The sequence below is a fragment of the Suillus bovinus genome, assembly GCF_016758785.1.
Source record: "Suillus bovinus strain UH-Sbo-P2 chromosome Unknown EDB93scaffold_8, whole genome shotgun sequence".
NCBI classification, from domain to species: Eukaryota; Fungi; Basidiomycota; class Agaricomycetes; order Boletales; family Suillaceae; genus Suillus; species Suillus bovinus.
The window spans coordinates 548,765-574,143 of record NW_024542064.1 but is presented as its reverse complement, the minus strand read 5'-3'; the positions used below and the strand labels follow the sequence as shown (position 1 = coordinate 574,143).

The 25,379-nt window shown below is 46.6% G+C and overlaps 9 protein-coding genes across 9 annotated transcripts; 6 read left to right on the top strand and 3 right to left on the bottom strand.

The window, feature by feature from the left end:
• The first annotated feature begins 1,338 nt into the window (after nucleotides 1–1,338).
• On the top strand, nucleotides 1,339–2,543 carry EDB93DRAFT_874535 (Alpha/Beta hydrolase protein). The gene is made up of 3 exons (XM_041457773.1): nucleotides 1,339–1,600; nucleotides 1,653–2,047; nucleotides 2,109–2,543. The coding sequence occupies exons 1-3, from the start codon at nucleotides 1,477–1,479 to the stop codon at nucleotides 2,322–2,324; spliced, it is 735 nt and encodes a 244-aa protein (XP_041311228.1). The 5' UTR covers nucleotides 1,339–1,476; the 3' UTR covers nucleotides 2,325–2,543.
• Nucleotides 2,544–2,761: 218 nt separating this feature from the next.
• Nucleotides 2,762–3,605, top strand: EDB93DRAFT_1247078 (Alpha/Beta hydrolase protein; the record flags this gene model as incomplete). Its single annotated transcript, XM_041452536.1, has 3 exons — nucleotides 2,762–2,882; nucleotides 2,933–3,327; nucleotides 3,381–3,605. The coding sequence occupies 3 exons, from the start codon at nucleotides 2,762–2,764 to the stop codon at nucleotides 3,603–3,605; spliced, it is 741 nt and encodes a 246-aa protein (XP_041311227.1).
• A 1,391-nt stretch (nucleotides 3,606–4,996) lies between these two features.
• On the top strand, nucleotides 4,997–7,639 carry EDB93DRAFT_1126230 (uncharacterized protein). Its single transcript, XM_041448747.1, has 10 exons — nucleotides 4,997–5,262; nucleotides 5,346–5,407; nucleotides 5,462–5,551; nucleotides 5,644–5,782; nucleotides 5,921–6,010; nucleotides 6,078–6,631; nucleotides 6,740–6,848; nucleotides 6,949–7,005; nucleotides 7,057–7,161; nucleotides 7,217–7,639. Exons 1-10 carry the CDS (start codon nucleotides 5,136–5,138, stop codon nucleotides 7,603–7,605), a joined length of 1,722 nt encoding a protein of 573 aa, XP_041311226.1. The 5' UTR covers nucleotides 4,997–5,135; the 3' UTR covers nucleotides 7,606–7,639.
• EDB93DRAFT_1126216 (uncharacterized protein) lies at nucleotides 7,600–8,614 on the top strand (the record flags this gene model as incomplete). Its single annotated transcript, XM_041448746.1, has 5 exons — nucleotides 7,600–7,621; nucleotides 7,683–7,735; nucleotides 7,792–7,907; nucleotides 7,957–8,119; nucleotides 8,186–8,614. Coding segments are annotated over exons 3-5 (238 nt in total), but the record flags the coding sequence as incomplete, so codon positions are not given.
• Nucleotides 8,615–9,284: 670 nt separating this feature from the next.
• On the top strand, nucleotides 9,285–11,032 carry EDB93DRAFT_874224 (uncharacterized protein). The gene is made up of 9 exons (XM_041457772.1): nucleotides 9,285–9,303; nucleotides 9,377–9,423; nucleotides 9,476–9,502; nucleotides 9,558–10,260; nucleotides 10,314–10,397; nucleotides 10,448–10,477; nucleotides 10,525–10,644; nucleotides 10,696–10,851; nucleotides 10,910–11,032. Exons 2-8 carry the CDS (start codon nucleotides 9,407–9,409, stop codon nucleotides 10,744–10,746), a joined length of 1,032 nt encoding a protein of 343 aa, XP_041311224.1. The 5' UTR covers nucleotides 9,285–9,303; nucleotides 9,377–9,406; the 3' UTR covers nucleotides 10,747–10,851; nucleotides 10,910–11,032.
• Nucleotides 11,033–13,003: 1,971 nt separating this feature from the next.
• EDB93DRAFT_1078857 (pyridoxal phosphate-dependent transferase) lies at nucleotides 13,004–15,032 on the top strand (the record flags this gene model as incomplete). Its single annotated transcript, XM_041445413.1, has 4 exons — nucleotides 13,004–13,186; nucleotides 13,245–14,014; nucleotides 14,063–14,419; nucleotides 14,471–15,032. 4 exons carry the CDS (start codon nucleotides 13,004–13,006, stop codon nucleotides 15,030–15,032), a joined length of 1,872 nt encoding a protein of 623 aa, XP_041311223.1.
• Nucleotides 15,033–15,368: 336 nt separating this feature from the next.
• On the bottom strand, nucleotides 15,369–16,475 carry EDB93DRAFT_1079038 (uncharacterized protein; the record flags this gene model as incomplete). Its single annotated transcript, XM_041445424.1, has 3 exons — nucleotides 15,369–15,774; nucleotides 15,833–16,035; nucleotides 16,089–16,475. 3 exons carry the CDS (start codon nucleotides 16,473–16,475, stop codon nucleotides 15,369–15,371), a joined length of 996 nt encoding a protein of 331 aa, XP_041311222.1.
• Nucleotides 16,476–17,140: 665 nt separating this feature from the next.
• On the bottom strand, nucleotides 17,141–19,070 carry EDB93DRAFT_1079152 (major facilitator superfamily domain-containing protein; the record flags this gene model as incomplete). The annotated part of the gene is made up of 10 exons (XM_041445434.1): nucleotides 17,141–17,324; nucleotides 17,383–17,523; nucleotides 17,576–17,692; nucleotides 17,747–18,127; nucleotides 18,193–18,327; nucleotides 18,382–18,468; nucleotides 18,597–18,686; nucleotides 18,740–18,847; nucleotides 18,906–18,925; nucleotides 18,993–19,070. 10 exons carry the CDS (start codon nucleotides 19,068–19,070, stop codon nucleotides 17,141–17,143), a joined length of 1,341 nt encoding a protein of 446 aa, XP_041311221.1.
• A 3,249-nt stretch (nucleotides 19,071–22,319) lies between these two features.
• EDB93DRAFT_1238747 (uncharacterized protein) lies at nucleotides 22,320–23,574 on the bottom strand (the record flags this gene model as incomplete). Its single annotated transcript, XM_041451556.1, has 4 exons — nucleotides 22,320–22,349; nucleotides 23,146–23,189; nucleotides 23,247–23,358; nucleotides 23,398–23,574. The coding sequence occupies 4 exons, from the start codon at nucleotides 23,572–23,574 to the stop codon at nucleotides 22,320–22,322; spliced, it is 363 nt and encodes a 120-aa protein (XP_041311220.1).
• Between the last annotated feature and the right edge of the window lie 1,805 nt (nucleotides 23,575–25,379).

Genomic DNA, 25,379 nt, shown 5'->3' with positions numbered 1-25,379 from the left:
ATTTATATACCTCCAAGCTTCAACACTCACGGTCAGCTTCGGAGCCTCCATGCTGTATATTTCAAGCTTCGAATTGCATATTTTGATTGATATCAAGCTGAATGCAGGAACTTTATTGATTGATTGGTGGCAGTCTCTATACATAGTCAGTCACAGTGCTAGTGACAGCACCTGCTGTACAGTGTAAGCGTCAAGGTGCAGATACGACATGGACCTGCCACCACAATCAAAATTCCAGGCCACACTAGCGTCTGAGACTCTGAGGTGTTAAACGTTTCAACGCTCAATACGTGCTCCCAGCTTGACCCACGTAATAGTGAGGTCCGTGCAGTGTGCAGTGATACACATTTGGCCGCAGTGGCAAAGACCTTGCCGCCAAACTTCGGTTGGTGGCCTGGGCGTGGCCACTGATCAAGTATTACCCTCAAAAGCTGTAAGCACTATGTAAGCCCCAATTGCCAATATCAGGAATGCTGTGCGAAATTCTGGACTGGATAATCCTAGCCTTTTGTTCAACGAGTTGACGGCGATACCATCCGTGACTGTTTCAAGGCCTAAAAGCTCGTGCATAGCTGCATCCAATTTCTGGTGGTCCTGCCTTTGCTTGTTGACAGAGTAGTGGGAACTTGCTCGGGAGTAGCATGTTGATTCTAGTATGAACGTTTTTGCGAGGGAGAACGTTGAGAGAAATTTGTAATTTGAAATAGGAAATAATCCGCCAATTTCGTTCCGACGCGCTCAGTAATTAATGACCATGATGCAGACCAGCCTTAGCAAACAATACCCTCATCACATAGCCAATTGTTCAAGACTTTCAACTCTCAGCATGCCCAGAGCATTCAACTGAGTGAGGGCCATCAGAGGACTGATGAGAAAGTTCGTTTCCTGTTCCTTCACTAGTACTGTTGATCGCCCCATCCAATCTTACGCTAGTCCTACTAGAATCAACTCTCGCCCAAGCAGTTTATCAGACATTGCGATTACACATTTCTTTCGGAAAATCGAAGAACGTCTCTCCCTAAGGAGACAGCCATCCAACAAGATAGTCTTGCATCTGGAGCTGCATGTCAGACTACCCGGATCAATGTCCCCTGCACAATACGAGCGAGTATAAATCTGCCTTATTCGATCAGTTGGGCGAGAAGACATCGATGTAGTTTGCAGCACCAACGCCTCCAAATGGCAGTGCTACTTCCAGGGCACGACTTTCCTCGACGAAATCTTTGCATTGACGGCGCCCTTGCAGAAGGGTAGGCATATCAATTGCTATTCGGCTTCTCGGAATCTCATTATCTTCCAGGATACATCTTTGACATGTGCATAATCACTCTTTTTATACACTTTTCCCGCTCTCATTTTAGTCACATCGTCAGTATTTAAGCGAAGACCAAGTTCCCAACCTCTTTGAATCAGGCCTGTCTCACCAGTTGTACCACTTGAAAGACATTCGAACACATTCAAGCCATCTGAGTATATATGTCGTCCATTTCGGCGTCTCAATGGGGCTCCCCTACCGCTTCCAAGCGGGCTCTGCTCATTCATGGCATGTCCATGTCCTCACAATCATGGGAGGGTCTTGCTCAGCTATTAGCAGCAGAAGGCAGGTTTCGCAATGTTATGGTGGTGATACTCTATTTTAACAGGCTAGCCAGGGTTCTTTGTTGTCGCGCCAAATCTCCTTGGGCACGCATGGAGACGAGACACCGACTATTCTATGCTCACCCTTGCTGAGGATCTTCGGCCGTATGTCATGGACACGTCCTACGATGTGATCATAGGTCATTCGCTTGGAGGCCCGCTGACTTTATTGCTCTTGCCACTCCTATCCAACACGAAAGAGACAACTGTAATACTCCTCGATCCTGCCCTCGAGCTTACAAAGGAGATAATCAACAAGTATAAAACCCAGTTTCTGAAGGAGCTTGAGAATATCAGAACTGCCGACGACCACATGGCCGAGAACCCTGCTTGGTCTCGAGGTGACAGCATGTTAAGAGCGTTAGGAGTTTTCATGTGCGATCGTACTGTTGTCGAAAGGATATTCGAGGTAATAGTTCTGGCATCGAAATGGCAAGCATTGCTGATAATTTTATCTCTCATGTGAATAGGGCAGTAGGCCATGGTCTTACAGTGGCCTGTTGAAAAACATCCCACCTAACGTGAAGATCACTGTGCTGGCATCAGATCCGGCGCTCGGTGGTTGTTGTCATTTGGAGCACGTCCCGCGTGACGTGGCGAGATTGCATGCCAAAGTTTTAATCGGCATTGGTCACTGGATTCAATACGAGGCTCTGGATACTATCATGAATGAAATTCCGCTATGAAGAGCGAAACTTTGAGCCGAGCACTTCAGAAGATATATGTTCTGTGGTGTAGTCTCAGTCTATATTTAATTGATACAGTCGCTATTGATATTCTTCTCAGACTTGGTTGCTTGAGTAACGTAATTTCGCAGCGATTCCAAAGTAGGATGTCATTCTCTCACCTAGTCGCACCCGCAAGATAAGTTCTCTCTGCCCCAAATAGCTAACTAGGACTTATGGATGGGCCGGATCTGCCGCATATGCAAATTCACCGATTCAACAGTATGTCCTGATGTGCTACTCTCGTATTCAGGCAGACACGTCAACCTCATCAGTTTATTCTCACTGTATGGTAATGCATTTTCCCTTCACCGTTCTGTTGGCTTTTAAATGCAGAACGAGTACCAATCCTCTCTACTGCCAAGTCCTGAACAAATTCAAGCCATCTTAGTGTGCACATGTCCATCTCAGCGTCTCAGTGGGGTTCGCCTACCGCTTCTAGGCGGGCTCTTCTCATTCATGGCATGACCATGTCCTCACAATCATGGGAGGGCATCGCTCAGCTATTAGTAGCAGATGGTCAGGTTTCTTATCTTATAAAGTTGAACCATTTTTAATAAATTGAACAGGGTTCTTCGTCGTTGCTCCGAATCTCCTCGGGCATGCATGGAGACAGAGCACCGACTATCGTGTATCCAACATTGCAGAGGACCTCCGACCGTATCTCGCCATGGACCAATTCTACGACGTAATCATTGGTCACTCATTTGGAGGCCCAGTGACCTTAGCGCTCTTGCCATTTTTGCCCAAGACGCATAACACCAAAGTCATACTCCTCGATCCTGCCCTCGAGATGACAGAGGAGAAAATAAAAATAAACACACAATTACTTTTAAACGAGATGGCGAGAATCAGAACTCCTGAAGAGCATATGGCTGAAAATCCTGCTTGGTCACGACGTGACAGCGAATTAAGAGTGCTGGGGATGACCATGTACGATCGCGCTGGTGTCGAGATGTTTCTGGTAATATTTCAGTTCTCGCAATGGCAAGCATTGCTGATAGTTCTTTCGAACAGCAAAACACACCGTGGTCCTTCAGTGGGCTGATCAAGGACATTCCACCTAATGTTAAGATCACCTTACTGGTATCAGACCCAAAATTCAACAATATATTGGATCACATTCCTCGTGGCATGGAGGGATTAAATATCAAAGTTCTTACTGGAATTGGTCACTGGATTCAATACGAGCTTCCGCATGCTATCATGGATGAAATTCCCTTAGCGAGGGCGAAATTGTAGCCGTGTAAAGAAAGGAGCCAAGTAATTTTTATCTGTAACAGCTACGTTCAAATGTATACTTGATGTTGACCTCAGACAGCTTAAAATGACGACGACTGACTAGGCTCACAGGGTTGCTTTTGTCGTTCTTGTCCAGAACGAATGGACCATACCCCTCAATCCCATCCTCGAGGTTACAAAGAAGAATTCAAGACGTCGTACACTCTAGTTGTCCATGGGCCTGGCAGCAATAAAATCGTTTACTAAACGTTCTTCTATTTGTCTCCTGCCCTAGAGGAAAACCCTTGACGCGTTTTTGGAAACCCGTATCAATACTATATTTGGTGAGTGTTTTGAGATACGGAGTGCACTTGTTTTGACCATCATTTAGAAATTAATCGAGCGTATATTCAACTTCTTCCCACCGAGAGAATCAAAATCATCCAGATCCACCGCTGCTCAGCGATAACTCTGATGGTACATCTTCGGAGTCCGTAGATGAGTTATCTGAAGTTGTAGTTCCTTCTCTGCCCGCCGAAGAATGTGTGCCCGTTAAATGTCGACATGCTCTACAGACTCGGAGGGTTCAGAGAGGGAGGAAAAGAACTGATCTCATGAATCGGGCGACTTGATCTAGGAGTCGAATGTAGGACATGGGAACACTCGCATTGGCGCGTCACGACCGCGTCAAAAAGATGCGGATGATGTTTCAGGTGTTGCAATGCCGTATTCCTAATAGATACTTCCAACAGCAAAACAACAGTCTTGCTCAAGAGCATCCCTACCAACGCAAAGACCACCGCACTGGTATCCAATCCGAAGCTTGGCGATAACTGTCATTTGGATCATATCTTTTGTAACAAGAAGGGATTCTCACTGGCATTGGTCACCGGATTCGATACGAGTGTCTGGATGTGATTCCTCTACTATGAAGAAAACTGTGAGCCGTTCCCAAGAGTCTAGTGCTCTGCAACATGCTTTAATTAAGATTATTTGAGAGAGCAGGGTTCACTGTTTACGGGCATATTTAGTCCATTGGAAATCATTGCACGAAGCTGCAGAGACTCACCCGACAATGAGCCCTCATCCTGGAGCAGAGATCGCTCATTAGTACACGAATCCACTGACGTCACTCCTAGCAATGCCAATCACGAATCTGGACGACTTGATTCGCGTTCCTTAGACCTGTTACCCTTTTTTTAAAAATCAGGGGTGTTTGAAACCTGAAATCTGAGGTCTTAGTGCCAGTGAGACCAACCGATTGTGACGTGTTCGCCCTTCGCCTCTAGTGACATTAATTTCCGCTATTGAATTCATTGGCATGAGATTGTGACTGGCCACCATGATTGTGGTATGAGACTCGGAGTTTAAAGAGGGAAAGGCCGGGCGGTACCACGTAATAAGAGGAGCGGCACGCAGGTATGCACCACCTTCTTATCACACCGTCATCGTGCCTAGCGCCCGACTCCATCCACTTGACTGTCACCTGAACATACAACGCGTATTTTGAGACTCGTCTTCTCTCAGAACCAAACAAAATAAGTATATGCCATGGCAAAGCGGGCAGCATCCACCTCAAGGACCACCCGTGGACAGAGTCCAACAGTTGTGGCCGCAGATGTCCCTGCCGCAGAGGCAGACAAGTGGGTTGCGCACTGGGAACGTGTATTGGCTAAAGGTGCGTTTAGATCTATAACAACTCGTTCCGTATCTGCACTGGATTCTATCCCGGACCTTACATGCTAACAAACACTCGTGCAGACTTGATCGATGTGCGCATAGTTGAAGTAGACGCAGACATGTCCGTCGAGGACGCATGCGGTGTGAGTTCAATGTTGGGCTTGATAAGTCCACCTGCGCTGACTCTTATTATCTAGCTACTTCTGCAAGAAGAGATTTCGTGTCTTGCTGTCCGCACATTACCAGATTCGACTCAGACAGATGCACCTTATCTTGGGCTCTTTGACGTGCGTTCTTCTTTGGTTTCGTGCTCGTCCAAGCTGACCTGCATGCCCTCCATTCTGTCCGGATTATCACAACTTGGACGGTGTGCATCTAGTTTTCAGACGTGAACGCCTTCCTCACGCTTGCCGCGACGCGGCACACGATCCCACCCGCAGAGCTTCGCGCTAACTCCCGCGCCGATCAGATTATGAGTGCTGCGCGAGAAGGATGTGTACCTGTGCATCTTGTTAGCAGTATGTGTTGAACATCACTCATTACATCGATGGCGTGCTTTATGGCATGTTTATTTTGTCCTACGCCATGTATTTTGAGACTTCGTATCTCTTACTTCTTCCTCCTCTACACCCATATTGACGCACTTTCATTCGCAGACCTCTCAGAAAAGAATTACCTGGAGACCCTTCCGAATAACGCCAATCTTATTTCACTGCTCGGAGTGTTTGCGAAGGGAACGCATAGGGGTGAGTGTTCCTGTCAGCCTATTTATTTCTTCTACTAACACCTATCTCCGCGCGTTGCATTATGTAGTGCTTGTCGAAGCCACCCCACCCACAGCTCCTGCGGAGCGTAATGCTGCTTCGGAGACGACAAGAACAGGGACTACCTACCTCGGTGCAGTCTCCGACCGTGCTCTACTGGAGTACTTCGCCAATTTTGCCACACAATCAGACACTACCGCACACATTCATTCTCCAATACAGCGCCCACATTCTCCTCGCCTGCCAGCTTCAAGGCAACCTTCCGTACAGATTTCCCAACTCTCTCAGTCTCCTAAGCCTGTATCAGCCTTAACAGCTTCCCGCCCCACAGCTCCGCTTCAACCCCAGCCCCCTACTTCCACTTTCACATTTGCAACATTCCTCTCGTGGCCTTTGCACTTACTTGCTCTCCCGATGCTTCAAATGTACACGTCTATCATAGCTGCTACCAGCTCATCTACAGTGCTTGACGCAATGCGCCTGATGAGCGACTGTGGTGTGAGTAGTGTAGCTGTTGTCGATGATGGCGGGGGAGGATACGGAGCTGGATACGGGTCTTGGGGTGGGCTGACTGGAGCAGTGAGTGTTACTGATATCGGAAAGGTGCGTTTCCTCTTGCTATCGCCGCAGTGCAGAGTTTGATCTATTTTTTCTCTTTTCACGAACTATATCTGATTTTAATGTGTATGCATCACCACCATATGCATATAGCTCGTCGTTCCCTCAGAGTCCAACCACATCCTTTCCGCGCCTTTGCATCAGTTCGTCGCGCAGATCAAGGAGCCAGATGGAAGCACGGATGGAGCAGACCGGTATCCTGGTTCGTGTCTCTCCACCTTTATCTGTGATTCCACAACAACGCCTCCTTGTGTGCTTTGTGGCTACTCGTTTTACTAGTATAACTGATACATACCACACAGTGTATGTCGCCCTCCCCACCAGCACACTCTTATATGCGATTCAGAAATTGCTTGCGAGTGTGTCACTTTTTCAACTCACAAAATGGGATTGACTGACGACTTGATCAGCTAATTCGCACCGACTCTTCGTAATTGACCCTGATTTCGAGCCCAGCTCATCTCCAGGCTCGCCCATGGGCGGCGGATTGTGCGGAATTGTTAGTGTCGTCGACAGTTGCGTATTTCGTCCATCGGATATCTTGCTCATCTCTGATGCCCAATCATGTAGTTCTTTCTCTTTTTGCACTCATTGCCAACGTCCCAAATGTTGATCCCACACAACGCATGCGGCACCGACGTGCCTCATCCTCATCTTCACAGTCGTCTCGGGGCATCATACGGGACTTGTCACACTCTGGGTCTCTCACACATACACGGGATCTCTCACAATCCAGCAGAGATTTTGCGCGCTCAAGATCCAGTAGCAGGACAAGCGTGCGTCTCAGCGCAAGCCCGCGAATCATCCCAACTGTAGAAGTCGGTAGTCCGCGCCTCATGTCAAGTTTGGGGCTAGGAGAAGTCGGGCATAGTCCGCGGATAGTGCCGACGCTTGGTGCTGGTGACAGAAACTCGTTGGTGGGCTTAGATTTTGGGGAGATCATGGGACGGTGGGAGTGATGAGCGGAAGCGTGATGTATGTTTGTGAGGTCTTTGCTTTTTCACGCGTTTTTCGATGATTTCCGGCAATAACTTAGGGTTCGCTTGTCATGTCTTTTGTACACAAAGATAATCGTTGACAGGGATGTATGTAGGTTTGTGCAGTAATTCCAAGTATCAGTATTCATTCCTGAACTGCACCACAAGGCTGACATTTGTTTGCGAATACTACTGAAGCTAACCATCAAAATTGTGCATGATTGGCAATCAGCTTGATGGGCATATGGTCTTGACTTTGGTCAATTTGTTACTCAGCAGATGCGGTGCGCATTTCGTGTAGAACCTCAGATCTAGAATCTGACTGTCACACAGCATGCTCAAGGAAACATGCTGTATGTTACAGCAAGTTCAGAACAGCGGCATTAGACACCAATGCCGCAACTCTAACTGAATCTACTATTCTTAGGCTAAGTACGTCCAGGTTAGACAGACTCGCGCACTGCCAGCGTGCGTGCTGCCGTCCGCAATATTTCCTGTGAGTCTGATAGATGTTTGTCATTATTCCTCATAACTTACCAAGGAAGTCCTTCGTGTTTCTCAGCGTCCTGACTAGGTTGTCCGATTAGGAGAGGTTCATGGCGATACGACAAGCTACTGGTGGTATTGTCGCTGATGGCCTAGTAATGGTGCGCAGTAATGGTCTCGCGCCTTATTATCGTACTACGTGAGTGAGGCTTGGCAAGCCTTCTAATCTCCATCAATATTTCAAGAGTTATATCATAACTGATTCAACTTGAATTGCGATCATCATCCTTGCCGCTTAGTCCGGGAGCGGAAGAAAGATAGAAGTGCGAAGGATATGAACACTTGATATTGAATATGTTTTGGACTGACCCAAAGCTCCATATACCCAATTAATAGAAAATTGTTCCGTCAAGTTATGACTAGCATTTGCAGGGGTTGCATGGTCATACTGTTAAAGATCCACGGGATTGAATATACACCCAAGTGGTGTAAAGATCATGTTGATATCCCTGTGTTTCTTGATATGTAATAGTTTATTGGAAAATCAATCGAGCAGCAGCAGCAGCCGGATTCTACCAGTTGTATTGGAATTGGCATCAAGTTCTCGTTTGTCAAACCATCAACTTCTGGCCTGTTCGTAACTTTCTGATTGTCGCAGGGCCATATTTCTCCCGGCTAATGAAATTTTGGACACGGTATAGCGAGTGGAGTTAACGGTACGCATCGTATTGAAAAAAGCTTTGAGAACCTTCCGTCGGAAGGCGATCAGAAGGGGTTCCGAACTACCACTCCGGCAAGGACTCGTGGAATACACTTCATGGTGCACAGTCAAGTCTGCTTCGAAGTGGTTCGCTGCTCAGTCAGAATTGTTACACCAATTTGGCGCGATTTGTTGATTATTTTCCACAGGGGCATATATGGTCACTGGGGTTTCGATGGCGAGAGCAACTCACAACGAGGCAAGGAAGAGGATGGATTTATTTTGAGTCGTACACATGCTGGACACAAACAAAGGTCTAGCAGGCATCTCAGGCCTTGCAGGTTTGTTGCCATCCAAGACTTTTGAAGGTACCTACGAGTCCTCAGGGTGGCACGAAGTCTAGATACCAACTCCGCGACTCCGACCGAATCCGAGGTTCTCACCTTCCCTCGGTTCAACTTTCAACCACTCCACACCTATCTAGATCCTGAGAGGTCTGTAAACATTAAATCATCGAAAGAGAAAATTGAACATTCAACAGTGTTTTGTGTATTGTGGTATTGTTAGTCAACAACTATTTGTTAAGTATTCCTCAATATGAGGCCGAACAACAGGTGAAGTACTGTCTCGAATACTCTTGTCATTGATACTAACGAGAACGCGCAGTCCCCCACCTTACTCTCCTAGATGTAGGTGTGTAAGCCTTGCTAATAGTCTGATACTTGATGGGTGATGATAAGCCTTGCAGCTCATCAGAAGCAGATCCTCTGATAGGGCCTCGCAAGCCTTATCGTCGCTATCTATCTTTCTATGTCTATGCACCGCTCGTTCTCTTAATTGTTTTCACCTCTTTCACTATCTTCGTTAGCCTTTCCGAGGACCCCTTAGATCCGGATGTTCGTGATCGCATCCGCAAGGACTGGGACATCGAACTCCGCCAGCACCAGAAGGAAGTTCTCGAGCGCATTGACACCAAAAAACGCTGGCTTCTGGAAGATAATGATAGGATTCATCTCCGCGAGCAATGGCTAACGGAAGTAGAAGAGCACCAACGTGACGTAGAGGAGAGACAGAGGCGTGAGGAGCAAGACAAAATTCTTCTCCGTGAAAAATGGAGCAGGGAAGTGGAAGAGCACCAACGTGACTTGGAGGAGAGACAGAGGCGTGAGGAGCGAGACAGAATTCTTCTCCGCGAAAAATGGAGCAGGGAAGTGGAAGAGCACGAGCGTAAAGTGGAGGAGAGACGGAAGCGCGAAGAAGAAGAACGATTGAAATTGAATATGTTTTGGACCGACTTGGCTTCTCACACGTGCACGACATACGCCACTCGAGAGTACACTGCCCGACTGGTGAATGTTCCATCATACTACAACCGCCGTGTGGAGGCTTGCATGGCCACACCGGTAAAGATCCATGGACTTGAATACATGCCTAAGTGGTGCGATGATCATGTGGGTGTTCCTGTATTTTTTGGTAGTACAAGTAGCTGATATTCCGTGTCCAGGGTCCAAACAATGTAATAGGTCATTGGGAAGTCGACCAGCATGAGCCGGATTGTGCATCATACTGGCTCTGGTACAAAGATTTTGTCTGTCGATCCTTCTTGTCGGCATATTTGCAACTAATTCATTGTCACAGGGCTGTATTTCTCCTGGATCCGGTCAGCGAGTGAGTTTCTCGTGCATAATCTAGTGAGCGAAGTTGACACTATGCAGCGTATTGAACACTACCTCGAGAACCTCCCGTCGGGAGCTGATTGGAAGGAGTTCTGTGCTACCACTCCTGCAAGCTTCCTCGGGATGCATTTCATGGGGGCAGAATTCTGCTTCCAGAAGGTTTGTCGCTTAATTACATCAATTTCGGCACAATTTGTTGATTTCTTTCAGGACTATGGCACATACGGGCACTGGATTCTTGATGACGAGAGCTGCAAGTAATCAAGTCACAATGACGTTTCGATGTTGGGTGAGGGTGACATTGCTTTGAGATTTTGATGGGCTATTTTTGGTGTATCATTTGTTGTACTTCATACTTGCATCACTGTATGTCTTTTTTGGGTCACTAGTATTCACGACTTCGAGTATTCACGAGAACATGAAGGATAGACACTACCCCTGCCGTCACGGGAGAGGCTTCATTGAGAAGCTGGGTGTCTAGCAAGTCAAGGGCCAGCATGTGCTACCGCCTAATATCGAGGTCCCCGACGACAGGAGCATCGAGTGTGACATGAATCAAGAACTCAAACTTCTGCGGCTCATTCAACGCCTTACAGACTTGCTTTCTCTGAACTTCGGGTCGTAGGTGGGAATATTGTCGACGCTGGAACCTGCATCAAGATCGTCAACGTGAGTGGCTCAACTACTCTGCAATTCCTAGCACCAACGCAAATTATGATTCAGGACAGCGAGAAACCTATCAGCATCAGTGGGGTGGATTGTGCTACAGAGTGCTACAGAGCACTATGTAGTAAATTATGTTTCCCCGATGCCATGACCGACTCGGCAAATGATGTATTTCATTTCTCCTCAGGCAGGTGACCTCAGTATATTGTCCTCGTCCACCTCCAGGCTTCATGAACTCAGGATACTTGATTTGAAGCCCGCACTCTACTTCAAAGAAGTTGGGTATGTCATCTTTCCCCTCTTTCTCCTTCAGATTGCTCAGGGTACAAAACACCTGTAGAGATGGCCGTCGCGTCACGGCTGGGTTCGCACTGCGTGCCTGCATTACGTCTGATTGTCAAGAAACCACAATTGTATGTGCCGTCAACATCCCGCGATCTGGTCGCAGAATCTTGCTGAGCTTCTCGAGAGCACGTACTACAATGCTTCTACGAATTTGCATGCAGTTGCGCGCGCAAATAATGCGAGAGGTCCGGTTATGAATATGAAACTGGTGTACAACTCAAGGAAGCTGGACGACACGGGCATAGCGGCGGCACGTTAAAGATGTCGCCCCCTCAATCTGCATACCCACAACTCAACCAGCACCGCGGAGAATGCCTGATGAATCCTGTTATTTCCGAGTCCTTCGTCGGACACGAATCAAAGTCGGGCACCTGATCCGAACTCAAAGCCAACATATGAACTGCGGCAGTTGTTGGCAATTCAATTGGACGCTTCTCGGCAATGTGGCTCCGAATGGATAAGTCAATCAGACTGCTTACCAGTAGTAATGGACGCGAGGTTCACACACAAGTTTGAACAGTCGTCATCTGATGTAATGCCGAGTGTGCTATGGAGGCGCAATCCGATTGGAGGTATTATTGTGGCAGAACTCTGCTATTTTTTTCCTCGTGGCAGGGCAGAACTGGCACTGCTAGGCAGATGACAGAACCTCCCGGGCAGAATGTTGCAGAACCATGGGAGGATGTACTATTACAGTATGCAACCTTTCCGAGATAGCGTTAATCGAGGCACTTGAGACTCTTGAGCTTGCCAGTGGCTACTAAGTCGCTCACATGCACACAACCGAATTCTTTCAAACACACAAGTTAATACAGAGGTTTCCAAGCAGCTCAAGACCGACTTTGCCTCCACTTGAAGCAGTCTCCGGTGACAATCTCGCTCAGGCTTTGGATGCTGGGTCTGCTCAACTTGAAGATATTCGTAATGCGAAAGATGCGATGAATCGGACTGAAATGTAGACGGGAAGGAAGTTTTAGGAGAGCATTCAGCTTTGCAGAACTGCAGCACCTTGACGAAGGATTATTACTCACTAATAGTACTTCCAGAAATAGAGGATGAGATATCAATATGGCCCTGCAGGGATCGTGATGCAAACGAAGATGTGGTCATCTATCCATAACGCCATAGAAACACACGGGATTTGCCACCTGAACTCATGATGTTCTGCCACAATTCTGCCAGGTTCTGGGCGACAGGAATATCCAACGGGAATCAGAAGCCGTGGATGGTGCAAGTGATTCTTTGACGTAGCGTTCACCTGATAGGTCTGAGAAGCAAATATGACCAGACGTAGCTCGTGAAATTGGTGAAGAAACAGTGTCCGCTCTTCCGCTGCTACAATTGCAATGGACCGAATAAAATCGGATTTTGAATTAGTAAGCTTGCTCCATGTATCTGCATCACGAGTCATTCGACTCAGAATTTTATGAAAGCACCAGTTTTTGCTATTTAGGCATCGCAAGATTTGCGACATCAGGATAGTCGCCTCTACCCCGCGATTAATATTATGACTGCTGTGAGCAACTACTACCCGCTTGGGTCTACGGTGCCACCCTTCACTCCGCATGCGATCTCTGTTTCGCTCCCTACGTGGGCGGACAATGTGGGATATGAGGAAGGAGAAAAGCGTGTCGTTGATGCAATGGTGTCCGGATACCCAAGGTTCTTTATACACCGAAGCATCGAAAAAGTATGTGTTTGTCCCCAAGTCACACCAAAAGTATATCCCTAAAGCCATTAATCCGAAGCTTGCACGGATATGCGAGCAAAAATTCGGGGCAGCCAACGAAAAATGTATGCTATACCCATCCAAGAAGATCGCAGACCGGTGTCGATCTTTTATGCTTGATCGAGCATCATTAGCAGGCACACCAACGCACGCGCGGCTCGTGCAGTACCACATTTATCCCGAGGACACTCCCGTGCCATCTCCGCAACCCACGATGGAGCTACACATCGTTTTATTCCCCACAGATGCATGGTCTTTTGCGAAACAATTCTGGCAGCATACGGGTCTCGGTATCTCCTCTCGCTTCGCGGACTGCTGTCTCTCCCTTCTCCCGGCGGAATCACTAAATTCTTCAGTACCCTCGCCAACGTCTCCCCGTGCTCCATTCAAGGCGCTGAACAAACACTATAGTGTCAAGCGTGCATCACAATTGTCGTCCTTCGGATCGGCTCCTCCACCCCGTTCCAACCCACAAGACGCACTCAGTAAAGACCAAAGCACCTATCTTGAAGAGCGATACGGGAGAAACCTCCCGGTTAGTGCGGGTTCTCATGCAAAGCGAGCTATGCGCAGACGAATTGCTGGTGTGCTCGTCAGAGACAACTGGGAAGACAGCCCGCATGGTCCATGTGCAGGCGCAAACGATGTCGAAGTGGGGCCCAGCCACAGAAGCGTGAAGGATGTGACTGAAGATGACGTATACTTGTTCCAAACGGGCATGTCTGCAATCTGGACTGCGCATCAATTGGTTCTAGGCACACGGCCACCAGCCAAGAGTGTGTGCTTTGGGTATGTTTTTACACCGATGCTTTGAGACACCTTCTGATAGTCTCTTAGATTTCCATACACTGATACCCTAAAAACTCTTCAAAAATGGGGTCATGGATGTCATTTCCTCGGACATGGTGTTGACTCTGACATAGACACGCTAGAGACAATTATCAAGCAGGAGCTTTCCGCGAACCCTTCCGCGCTGCCTATTGCAGCTCTTTTTGCAGAGTTCCCATCAAACCCTCTCCTTCGCTCAGCTAACCTCTCCCTCCTCCGTGCCCTTGCAGATAAATATAATTTCGTCCTCGTCATAGATGAGACTGTTGGAAACTTCGTCAATGTCGACGTGCTGCAACATGCAGACATCGTTGTGAGCAGCTTGTCCAAGATCTTTAGCGGTGAATCAAACGCTATGGGGGGAAGGTAGGTGTCTTGCCATCATTCAAAGCTTGATCTCATACTTGCTACCTTCAGTTTAATTCTCAATCCTCAAGGTCGCCACTACGCTGCGCTCAAGGCATACATGTCTGCTACCTATGAAGACACATACTTTGATGAGGACGCAGTCTTCATGGAGCGCAACTCCCGAAACTTTGCACAGCGCATTCGCATTATCGACGAAAACGCGCTCGCCGTTTGTGAGTACTTACGATCGAGATCCATCGCAGGTGGAACATCCCTACCATCTCCTGTTATCAAAGAGGTGTTCTACCCAAAATATATCACGCCTGAAAACTACCTCGCATGCAAGCTTCCGGAAGGAGGCTACGGAGGGCTATTTTCACTCACTTTCACCTCGTCTGCTGCTTCGCATGCTTTCTTCGATAACATGCCGTTCCAGAAGGGCCCGAGTCTTGGAACGAACTTTACGCTCGCGTGTCCGTATACCATTCTTGCGCATTATTTCGAACTTGGATGGGCAGCGGAGTATGGTGTAGAACAGGGCTTGGTGAGGATTAGTGTTGGGATGGAGGAAAGAGAGGGGCTTCTGGAGGGTTTCGAAGTCGCTCTTAAAGCTGCAGAAGTTGCAGTGTGACGCGATGGGGTCTACTTGGAGTGCTGTACAAATATTCAACCGTTCAACCCGGGACTTGTTATGTATGTGATTCAAGGGTCGTTGTCACTGCACTAACAAACAGTTTACTGTAATGTACCGTATACAAATTATCCATGATATGATTGCCTGATCGAAAAAAGGGAGTATGAAAGCTTCGAATACAATTACAAGGTGAACGGAAGAAGACGACAACGAATGCATGTGAACAATAGTGCATGGAGGAACGAAATCTCTAATCTATTCGAATTTCTATGAGTCATGACAAGAAGAAGAGAACGTGATACATTCATAACAAAATTGAATCGGCGTTTACCATCAGGAATCCGAGTCGGACGCTGAGGGAAGCCCATTGCCATGCGCCTCGGCGGTGTTGTTGACCTCTTCTGCCTTCGATCCAAGGACAGAAATGATCTCGCTTATCCGCTGTGTGAGCTTTTCAAGCAGCGGAGACACGCGTTCTTTGACCTCTCTGCCTAAGCGATTGATCTTCTCTGGGACAGGGAGAGAGGGATTCGTGATGATATTGCGCAAGTCTGTGACGGTTTTGGAGACGTCAGGATATGTATCCTGTAAGGTCTGAGGGAGCTGAATGGTGGACTCGTGTACTTTCTGCATCTCGGAAATCAGGCTGTCAGCAACACCATGAAAGGCAGTTTGAGCATTCTTCATTTGATTGGAGGCGAGAGCAGAGATAGAGTTGGCGGTATCGGTCGCGCGTTGACTAAGGGATGATTGGTCAGAACAAACGCATATACGCGCTACAAAAGAAAGTATCTCACACCAGGACACTTTGCTGCTGTACTTGCTTGAGGTGCTCTGATGAATAGACGTAGAGGTTGTCCTTGAGGTGCTTTGAAACGTTGATCGCGCGCTGATACTGGTATTGAGAGTCGGAAGACGCGGAAGAGGGGGACGAAGCGCCCGATCCATGGGACATATTTCCAGCGATTTTCTCGATGTAGTCAACAACCGGTGCAAATTTCTGAAAAGTCATGTCAAACGTGTAACAGGGGTTATAGGTCACGTGGCTCCCACCTTGTCGATGCCCTCTGCAACGCTAACTGCAGGGGATTTGACATTCTCAAACGTGTTTCCCGCAGTCGCACACACGTAGCTGGCCACTTCCTCGGGCTTAGCCTGGAACGGATAAGGATACCTCGACTGAACCGCATCGAGACCCTTGTTGGCGATACCGTCTGCGCGGACAAGGAGTGGGGCAAGGCGAATCTGGATAGGCTGCGAGTAGTTATAGGCGGTGTTGGTAATCGCTTGAGCTGCGTGGTACGGAGAGCGGGTGAGCGTGTTTTTCTCAAGGATGGTGTTTATCTGTTCAAGCGAAGACGCAATTAAGGGAATAGAAACAACACGATTTAAAACCGTGATTTCAGGGACTTTTGTCTGGGTTTGCGTGGATGATGACATTATGAAGGTAAATGTGAGAGCAGGCGTGCAAGAAGGGAACGAAAAAGAAATGAAGACGCAAGGGGTTCATATACTTGAAATGAGAATTGACATGTGATTATACCGCGTCTGTCACGGTCACGTCGCTTGTCGTATTATCTGTCACATCTTTAGCACTTCCCCTGGGATTCCCCACGAATCGAGCCTTGTTATGCCATCTAGACTCTGCGAAGAACTACTTTGTATTGGATACCCTTGATTTCAGGCGAGTTTGTTCACCGCTCTGGCAACACTGGCTAGACCTCACTGGCAGGGTGTTATCGCTTATCACAGCCGATCCTAGGCTCGTGATTGTGCAAGCGAGAAGCTGCGGAACCATCCCCGTATAAGAACTATCGCATGACAAGATGCCAAAAATCACGTCAACCTTCGTTTCAAACCTTCAAAGTCCAGGTTAGACTACTTAGCTAGAGCGTCAGTGTCAACCCCTGTTTCACCTCAATATACCTGCTGAGTTTACTGGGGAGTCTGCAAGAAAGTGGGTCGTCTTGGTCAATCATTGATAGAATAGCTTGCCGAGCTCACTCGGTAAAATAGCTCAAATTAATGAACCACGGATAATTTCTAGTGACAAGAAACAATGATCAAACCATCAACTTGCATATGTGACCCTTACATCCACTACTCTACAATATGTACCTATAACCTTTAGCAAGATTCAGTTCGCGCTCTTCCTCATCAGCGGCTTCATTCAATCGCTCAAGATGCTGCCTAAACACCCAGCACAATGAGATACATAAGATGGCCAGCACGATGCAAATGAGGCATGACTTTGTATATGTCGGGCCCAAGCTGGATAACCAGATGTACCTGATATCGTATGACATATCAGTAATGGTCACACGAGAGAAACTAGAAAGGGACTGACGGGGATAAGATTTTCCCTGACGTTCCGATGCAGTTCATGAACCCGATCGCAACTGCTCGCGTAGAGCTAGAACGGGCGAATGTATTACTGATCCACGTTAGCAAGAGGACATTTGAGACCAGTGCTTGAGCCATAAAAAATCTGGTTTGGATAATAAGAGACACCGAGACGAGTGATACACGAAATGACTGACAGTGAGATGTAGCGAACAGTGAAATTCATCGTGGACATAGCCAAAACGTATCCAGTAATGAGCATCAACAACGCAAAGACGATATGCCAAAAGCGGTCACGCGTCGCGTCAGAGTGACTTCAAAAACGTAAGTCTTCACTGAGAGGTAAGTTGCAATTTAATAGAGCCTACCGAGCGATAGTGACAGCGGTGATCGTGCTCACGATCCATGGCGGTGTGCACAGCAGAAGACTGATAGTAGGTGAGTACCCCATTGTGGCCGCCAAGGTCGGGAAGAACATATTGAATGACAGAGATGCATTACAGCAACTCAATGCCGTGCCAACCAACCACGCTCTCCAATCTGTCATCAATGAAAGGACGACAGAAAAGCCGCCGGATGACGCAGGCTCAGCGGTACCATGACCGTCTGAATCCTCCATCCGCTTTCGAGCAAGAGCGTGCTCTGCAGGAGTGAGCCAACTCGCAGGGCTCGAAGGAAAGTCAGGAAGTATGAACATCCCACCGATGCCGACCAAAATTGTTAGATAGCCCTCTGTGAAAAACAGCCACCTGAACTTGAAAGTAGTCAAAATCCATGTCACACATCTGCTGGGAAAAAGATGTCTGTTCCGCACCTCCAGGCCGCAAAACCGAGAAATCCTTCCATGGTTGCCAGAACTCCAGAAGCTAGCAGCGAACCAAAAGCATTGCTAATCCCAATACCTGCGGTGAAGAACGCGGTCCTGTACCCAAGCTCGTCTCGCTTATACCTGCAGCTTATTTAGCAAGCCAGTCTGTCATGTGAAGTGAACTGCGAAAAGTACCATCTTGAAAGCAGATAGACAGCACCAGGATAAAAGGTGGCCTCTAAGAATCCCACCAGAAAGCGTGAAAAAAGTGCTTGGTAGTAGCTGCAAAGATGTATATCAGCGTTTCAATCGTACACCATTGTACAATAAACCAACTTCGTGGATATCCCTTCATTGATACCATGGGGTTTCCGTTCATTTTAGATTCAGTATAACAAACATGACAAAACACACCAATAAGAGTGGTCAGGAGACCCCATAGCGACATGCAGCTCGATAGATACAGCGATGGTTTCGTCATGCGAGTGAGAATCCAATTTCTGCCACCATGGCTCAACTTTCAGGGGGAAGTGTTAAAGCTAAAATCACTCACGATGGTGTTTGCATGAACACATAGCCGATGTATAGACTGCTGATCAAGGTGTTGAACTGATTACCCTTCATGCCGAGGTCTTCCTCGAAACCACGAAGCCTTGCAGCGCTACAAGTGAAAACGGATATTAGCCAGAAACATAGATTTTCCTTGCAGGACGTCTTACGCGACGTTATTTCGATCCATCTGTGAGTTGTAGCGATTATTAGAGAGGCGGAGAACGGACGAGGCAAGTTATTGATGCCTTGCGCACCTGGTTTAAGATGTAGATAAGAACAAGATACGCTATTCTGAAATCTAGCTTTCGTAGAAGATTTCGCTCTAGAGTCATCTGCCTAGAGATGGATTCCGGGCCGTCATTGCTGTCCAGGGATGTGCCGTAGGCAGTCTGTGTAGTTTCGCCGACCTCTACATGCAGCAGCGACCTATTTTCACTGGGAGAAGACATGAATGTTCAGAAAAGCTCACACCTCGTGTAGCGATTGCAGTGATGTTTCCCAATTGCTTCCAACTCCGAAAGTTTCAGTTTTAGCTAGCATTGGCAATTGCCCCAAGATAAGCCTGAGTAAGCCGGTTGGTTTTGCACACCCGCCAAGTGAGAACTCGTGACGTGTCCATTAGGAAACCCCCCGCCGAGCGAAGTGACTTGTAGCAGCGCGTAACGCAGAGCATCTTTTGAAGCGACTGTAACAGCTTTAGTAACGACCACTGAAGGCACTAGAAGCTCCATGATACTAATCAGGAAAACTGCATATTACTTAATGTTCCCTTAAATGAGGTCAGAGTCGCCGAAAGTGTGAGAAAGTCCAATTCAAGTCCACATCAGGTAAATGACCTGAAAACGATAAATTCTTACAAATCTCTATCTGATCTAAAATATGCACAATATCTATCATAATTGCAACCGATATGGGAAAGCTTTAAATATGCGGATTTAGTCGGATGGGAGCCACCAAATGCCTGATTGAGACACCTTGTTGCAGCTCATCACCGAGATGATTCATGTTGCAATACCTACATGCAATCACAAAGAAAGAGTACCATGTCGAGAGTGACCACTGTCCCCAGGTTGAGAATTAGCGGCAATACACTACAAATCAGCTTTTCCCTGGTCATGGTATGTAACCTTAGCTTGTTTTTATGTCACCCACAATGTCTCAATAAACTCCACTGTCGGGCAAAGTATTATATGGCCGGACTACGTTGGACCAACGCCGCCAATGGTCGAAATGTGCTGAGTGTTCATAATGGATTTCCAAGCTATCTCCACCTCGTTACCATATGCAAATAGAGCTTGTTGTTGGACCCTCAATAGTGCTGCCATGGTCTGGTTCAGTCCGGTTCAGAGGGTCCTGGACAAGAACCGAGAACCAAACCATGGGTCCGGTTCTACAGAATTGTCGAACCCAGAACCAGACCATCGAGAACCGTTCTTTGTGGTCCGGTTTGGTTTTTTTCTGGTCCAAACCTGAACCGAACCATAAATTTTTTCAAGTGCAAGAAAAACATTGATATGGTACATAGATACAATATTGAGTGGCTAGTCCAACTACACACCAGCCGTGTGCCCCTCTGCCTCTACTGCTGCTGAGATATGTCCATTCCAGTAAGCTGCCTTCATCAACTGTAGGGTGGAGAATGTGGATGGCGCAAGTGCATTGCGGTGGAGAGTGGATGTAATCCCCCCACTGGAGAAAGCACGTTCAGATGGAACAGTGCTGCCTTGAATGGGCAGGTAATCATGCGCAACACGAGCGAGGGTTGGATACAGTAGGGAATGTAACTAATCAAGAATGTAAGCCGGGAACTGATAGGTAGGACCTAGTACTCACACCCCGGGTATGTCCAGCCTTGAGTAGAACGGAGTAGGCATCTCTTGTAGATGCAGTTGATGTCGATGGCTGGGTAGAAGGTGGGATTTTGGGAAGCAGTACATCATTGTCAGGGTCATTGAAGAAAGTGATATCGGAGGCATCCTTGAGGGAGCCGTCAGCGTTAAGCTCACAGGCATCTTGAGACATTGTCAGAGATAACTCACAATTTTGTTGTCAGTACCTCATTTTGTACATGGAGCAGGGAGCCAACACCCATGTGCCCCAGAACAAAGACTTGAGAGCCGGTGGAGGATCATGACTGTCTAGGAAGTGTGCAGACTTGAATTAACATATATCTGTGACATAGTCAAACATATGTCAGTAGGCAAGAATATTGATAATTTGATTAGTTAGTACTTACCTTCAAAAATGCTAAAGATTGCCTGATTAACCTAGAGTGCAAATCCCAAAGACGACAGTCTGACGTTGAGGCCAATGTTGTTGAAGTCAAAGTTAACAACAGTTCGTAACGGTTCAGGAAGGCCAAACCAAAATAGAACAGTTCAGGAAGATGTAGAACCGAGAACCATGGACCAAACCACGGAGAACCGGACCAAAAGTCCGGTTTGAACCATGGTTCTGGACTGGACCATGGCAGCACTAACCCTCGACAACAACTGTCTTGGCGCTGACACTAGTTATGTACCTGGCATGCTAGTCTGCGATGCTTACACTTACAAACTACACAATTCAGTCTACAAGCGGCAGTGCACTGCGATATGGTCCAATATTGACGAGATATGATCAATGTATGTATGGCTTGATTTTCATTGTATTATACCTAATATCTGAACAAATGTCAGTGTCAGGCAAAGTATTATATTGCTGGACTACGTCGGACCAACACTGCTGATGGTTGAAGTCCGCTGAGCATCCACAATAGATTTCCAAGCTATCTCAAACCTGTTATCATATGCAAACAGAGCTTGTTATTGGACCCTCCACAACAACTATCCTGGTGCTGATGCTAGGTATTGTTACAGACTTGGATAGTATCTGTTGACAATGCTCAAACAGAGCATGTGTCGTCAACGGTCGAGGACGTCCCTGGGGTAGCCCAAGGTTAGGGGTCTTACTTGGTGAAGCTTTGGCAAGTAAGATTTGATGCCTATGTCCAAATCAGGTAGCTTATGTCAAGCAGGGCTCGACGATAAGTGTATCTGCCAAGGCTTATGACACCCGAAGGTTAATCGTAAGATCTGCGTTAATAGAAGGACAAAGGTCCAACTAATAACAGGGGCTTTGCTCAACGATGAAGTCGATGAGTAAAGATTGAGACTAGAGACTTATCTGCAATGAGCAGATAAGAAAGTAGAATATAGACTGCTGGCTAGGCAGAAGGAATCACTCTTGTTAGGAGTAGGAGGTCAAGAACCAAGTAGATTCAAGTCAAGGAACTAGATACATGGTAGCGAGTTTATATAGAGGAGAGGAATCATATTAGTGGATGATAACTCATACTACCAAGAGAGGAACTGGTCGAAGGGTGATACCAAAGAAGGAAGGCACATTCAAGGTGAGTCATAGGTGAACCAGAACGTGCAGATGGGAAATAAGTCAAATAACAGAAACAGAAAGTGAAACAAGCAGGGGCACAATTGTGCAACTGCGGAGCTAAGTATAAGTACAATGTGTGACTGCGCACCGAGTCATAGGTCAAGAAAGGAAACAGGGCAAAGGGGATGCGGCGTGCATCGTATCATAGGTTACTGTCTGGACAGTAAGGGTAAAGGGGACTGTTCACAGGATCAGTCATTAGGTGGAACAGAGCAAGGGTATGCTTCGTCAGAGAAAGGGTCTGGCCAGATGTACTGGCTTTGCTGGAGTGACAGGTAGAGAGCAAAGGGGAATGTGAGGATGATGAGGATAACAAGAGCAAGGTCAGGGTAAGGGTGTGATGCAAGGGCAGAGATGAGGAGGATAAGGAGAAAAATGGTAGGGGCCCAAGCATCTAGATGTTTTTGTAACAGAAACTGGGTCTGATAGACCCCTTATAGGCACTGAAATGTCCTGCCTGAGGTGGCCAGGCCCAGGCCCTCTGGACAGGCCCTGAGCCCTCTAAAGCCAGGGCTTTTAGGCCAGGCCCAGCACATCACTATAAGTGACATTTAAGTAGAGAGATCTACTTAAAAAAAAGTAACTTCTACTTTTTTCTGCCTCCATACTATTTGATGAGAAAAGTTGGATAGAAGTGAGTAAAAGTTAAACTCGAGATTTCCTGATGTTGCTGGAGGTGATCTGATGTGATTGGTCAAGTCAATCGCACCATATACTTACTAGTAGTCATCAGTAAAATTACATGCCTCTTAATTTAACTTATTCAGAACTTATTCTACTTGGTTTGGTACCCAAGTCCACTAAGACATCCAAGTTCTTGTAAGTTCTCATTTTGACTTGGAACACGACTTAAGTGTCTTAGCTCCAAGTTGACAAAGACAGACAAAGACACTAAGATAACTTAAGAGCCAAAAAGTGATTTCAAGACAATGTTAAATTCAAAGCACTCTGTGAGTAAGAAATACATTAAGACACCAGCTCAAAAGCATGATGATCAATAAAATGATTGACATAGAATCCTCAGTAGGCATCTAGAGAATCATGAATTTGAAGGCCCTGAGGCATGAACTGAGTACCGAATATTGGGAGTAGGTGAGCACCGCAGATAATACTGTCAATATGGATAATCAACAAGTCATGGGAGCTGTCCTCGTTGAGAGACGGCGCCACCATCCACATGCCTGTGAGCTCGTCTCACTCCTCTGCAATCCGATGAAACCATTGAACAAGGGCACATGGATATGTGTGACCGTTAGTAAAAGTGAAAGATAAAAAGCAAAATATCCAAACAACATCCATGCTGAGCATGTCATCCTGCTCATCATCAATATTGATGAAGGCACAGTCATAGCAACCTGGTCCATTGCACCATGAGGGCACAGCACGAATGTGCTTGCATTGCATGCCGGTGATTCCACTTGGATTGCTTGGTGCGATGAACATAGCAGAAGCGAAATGGAAAATCTTGATATGTCCCATAAAAGATGGACAGTCGCAAAGGGGGACATCAGTGGAAGAGTGATTGTCATCAGCATGAATCTGGTCATATAAAAACAAACAAATGAGACACAGGAGTGATGGCAAATCAAGTTCATCTACAAGTTTGGGCATCGTACGTGCACGTTTACGTTCTAAATGTTACATTAATGCTCAAAGGTAGTCAAAAAGTTTGAATATGCACAAGCACTTCGTGCCAATTTCACATCAGCAATAACATCCTCATCATCTACAATTCCATCATCCTCGACATCGTCATAGTCATCAGCTTCCTTGGCAAATGGATTGGTTTTGTTGTGCCGTTGCCCTTCATGGTTGTTGTTGATGTCTGAGTCGATGCCGTTGTCATCTTCTGGATTGGGGAGATTCTTGACTGGGGATTTAATGAATAAAAGCAAATCAAAATTAAACATAAAGCACGTACAAAATGAATTATAGTAGCTGAAAGAGCAAGAACCTTTGAGCATCCCACACAATTGAAAATCAACCCTTGCTGCCGCAATTTTGTCCAGGCACTGATTGGTGAGGAGCATCTGACCGAGTGCCTTGTGTTTGCTTGAGCATCGCCATGGTTTCTTTACTGCCTTGATATGTTTGGATTCAGTGATGGATGAACAAAGCCCATTTGGGGTGCCAAACAATCGGATGAAAATCTCGTAGTGAACAAGGGAGTGTTGTCAGGGCAGGGAAATGTTGAAGCGGACACCAATAGTCTGGAATATGGTGCGGTATCTATGGAAGTGCTTGAGGGCATCCCTGAGCTCTGTGAGAGTATCATCCGTGATGATATTGGCACAAACAATGTAGCAAAATTCTAGAAATGCTCGAAATGCTCGAACCACATCATCCAGTACTTGGCCTTCAATTGCTGAAAGATAGACCTAGTACATAGTTGCATAATTATACACAAGACAATACAAGCATGGAGCTTACCTTCATTAATGCTTTTGAGTCGTCACCTGTCCATTGTGAGAATCCACGCCCTTGCACAAAACACCATAGACCAGGGAATGAGGGTGCAACAGCAATTCTAGCATGTTGTCAGTTCTCACTGTAAGAAGATGGGAGAAAGTGCAATTACCTTCGGTCAATATCATCCATAATCTCTGCCACACCTGCTTTTCCATGCTCACATTCGAGATATTTACCCACCCATTCAACCAGGTGGTCCTTAAACGTTGTCTTAATAACCGAGGGTCTTATATAAAGTCGTGTAAATGTAATGACACCACAATTACACTTTGGATAAGACTGCTTGCCAGTCCTCGATTAACACGGTCTACGACTTTTCCTATTTTGTGGTAGATAATGTGTGAGTTCTTGGGAGGCTCACTAAACTAATCTTTTTATAAAGATCAACCTAGCCGGAGCTTTACTTTTCTTTATTGAAACTCAAATCTCTTGTCTAGGAATAAGCTTCTAGACACGTAATTCAGTTTCTGGAATGTATTTGCCTAGGAAATCTCCTTCTAGGCTCTGGACTTGGATACTGGAACTAGTGAGACGTGGTCTCAAATATACGAAATATGACCAAGATCGCTTGGTCTATGGACACCTGACTGTGAGACAATGGTCTCAAATATACGATATATGTTCAAGATCGCTTGAACAAAGGGGACTATAACTTTGACCAAGATCGCTTGGTCTATGGGACAACTAGTGAGACGTGGTCTCAACAATATGATAGATGACTAAGATCGCTTAGTCAAAGG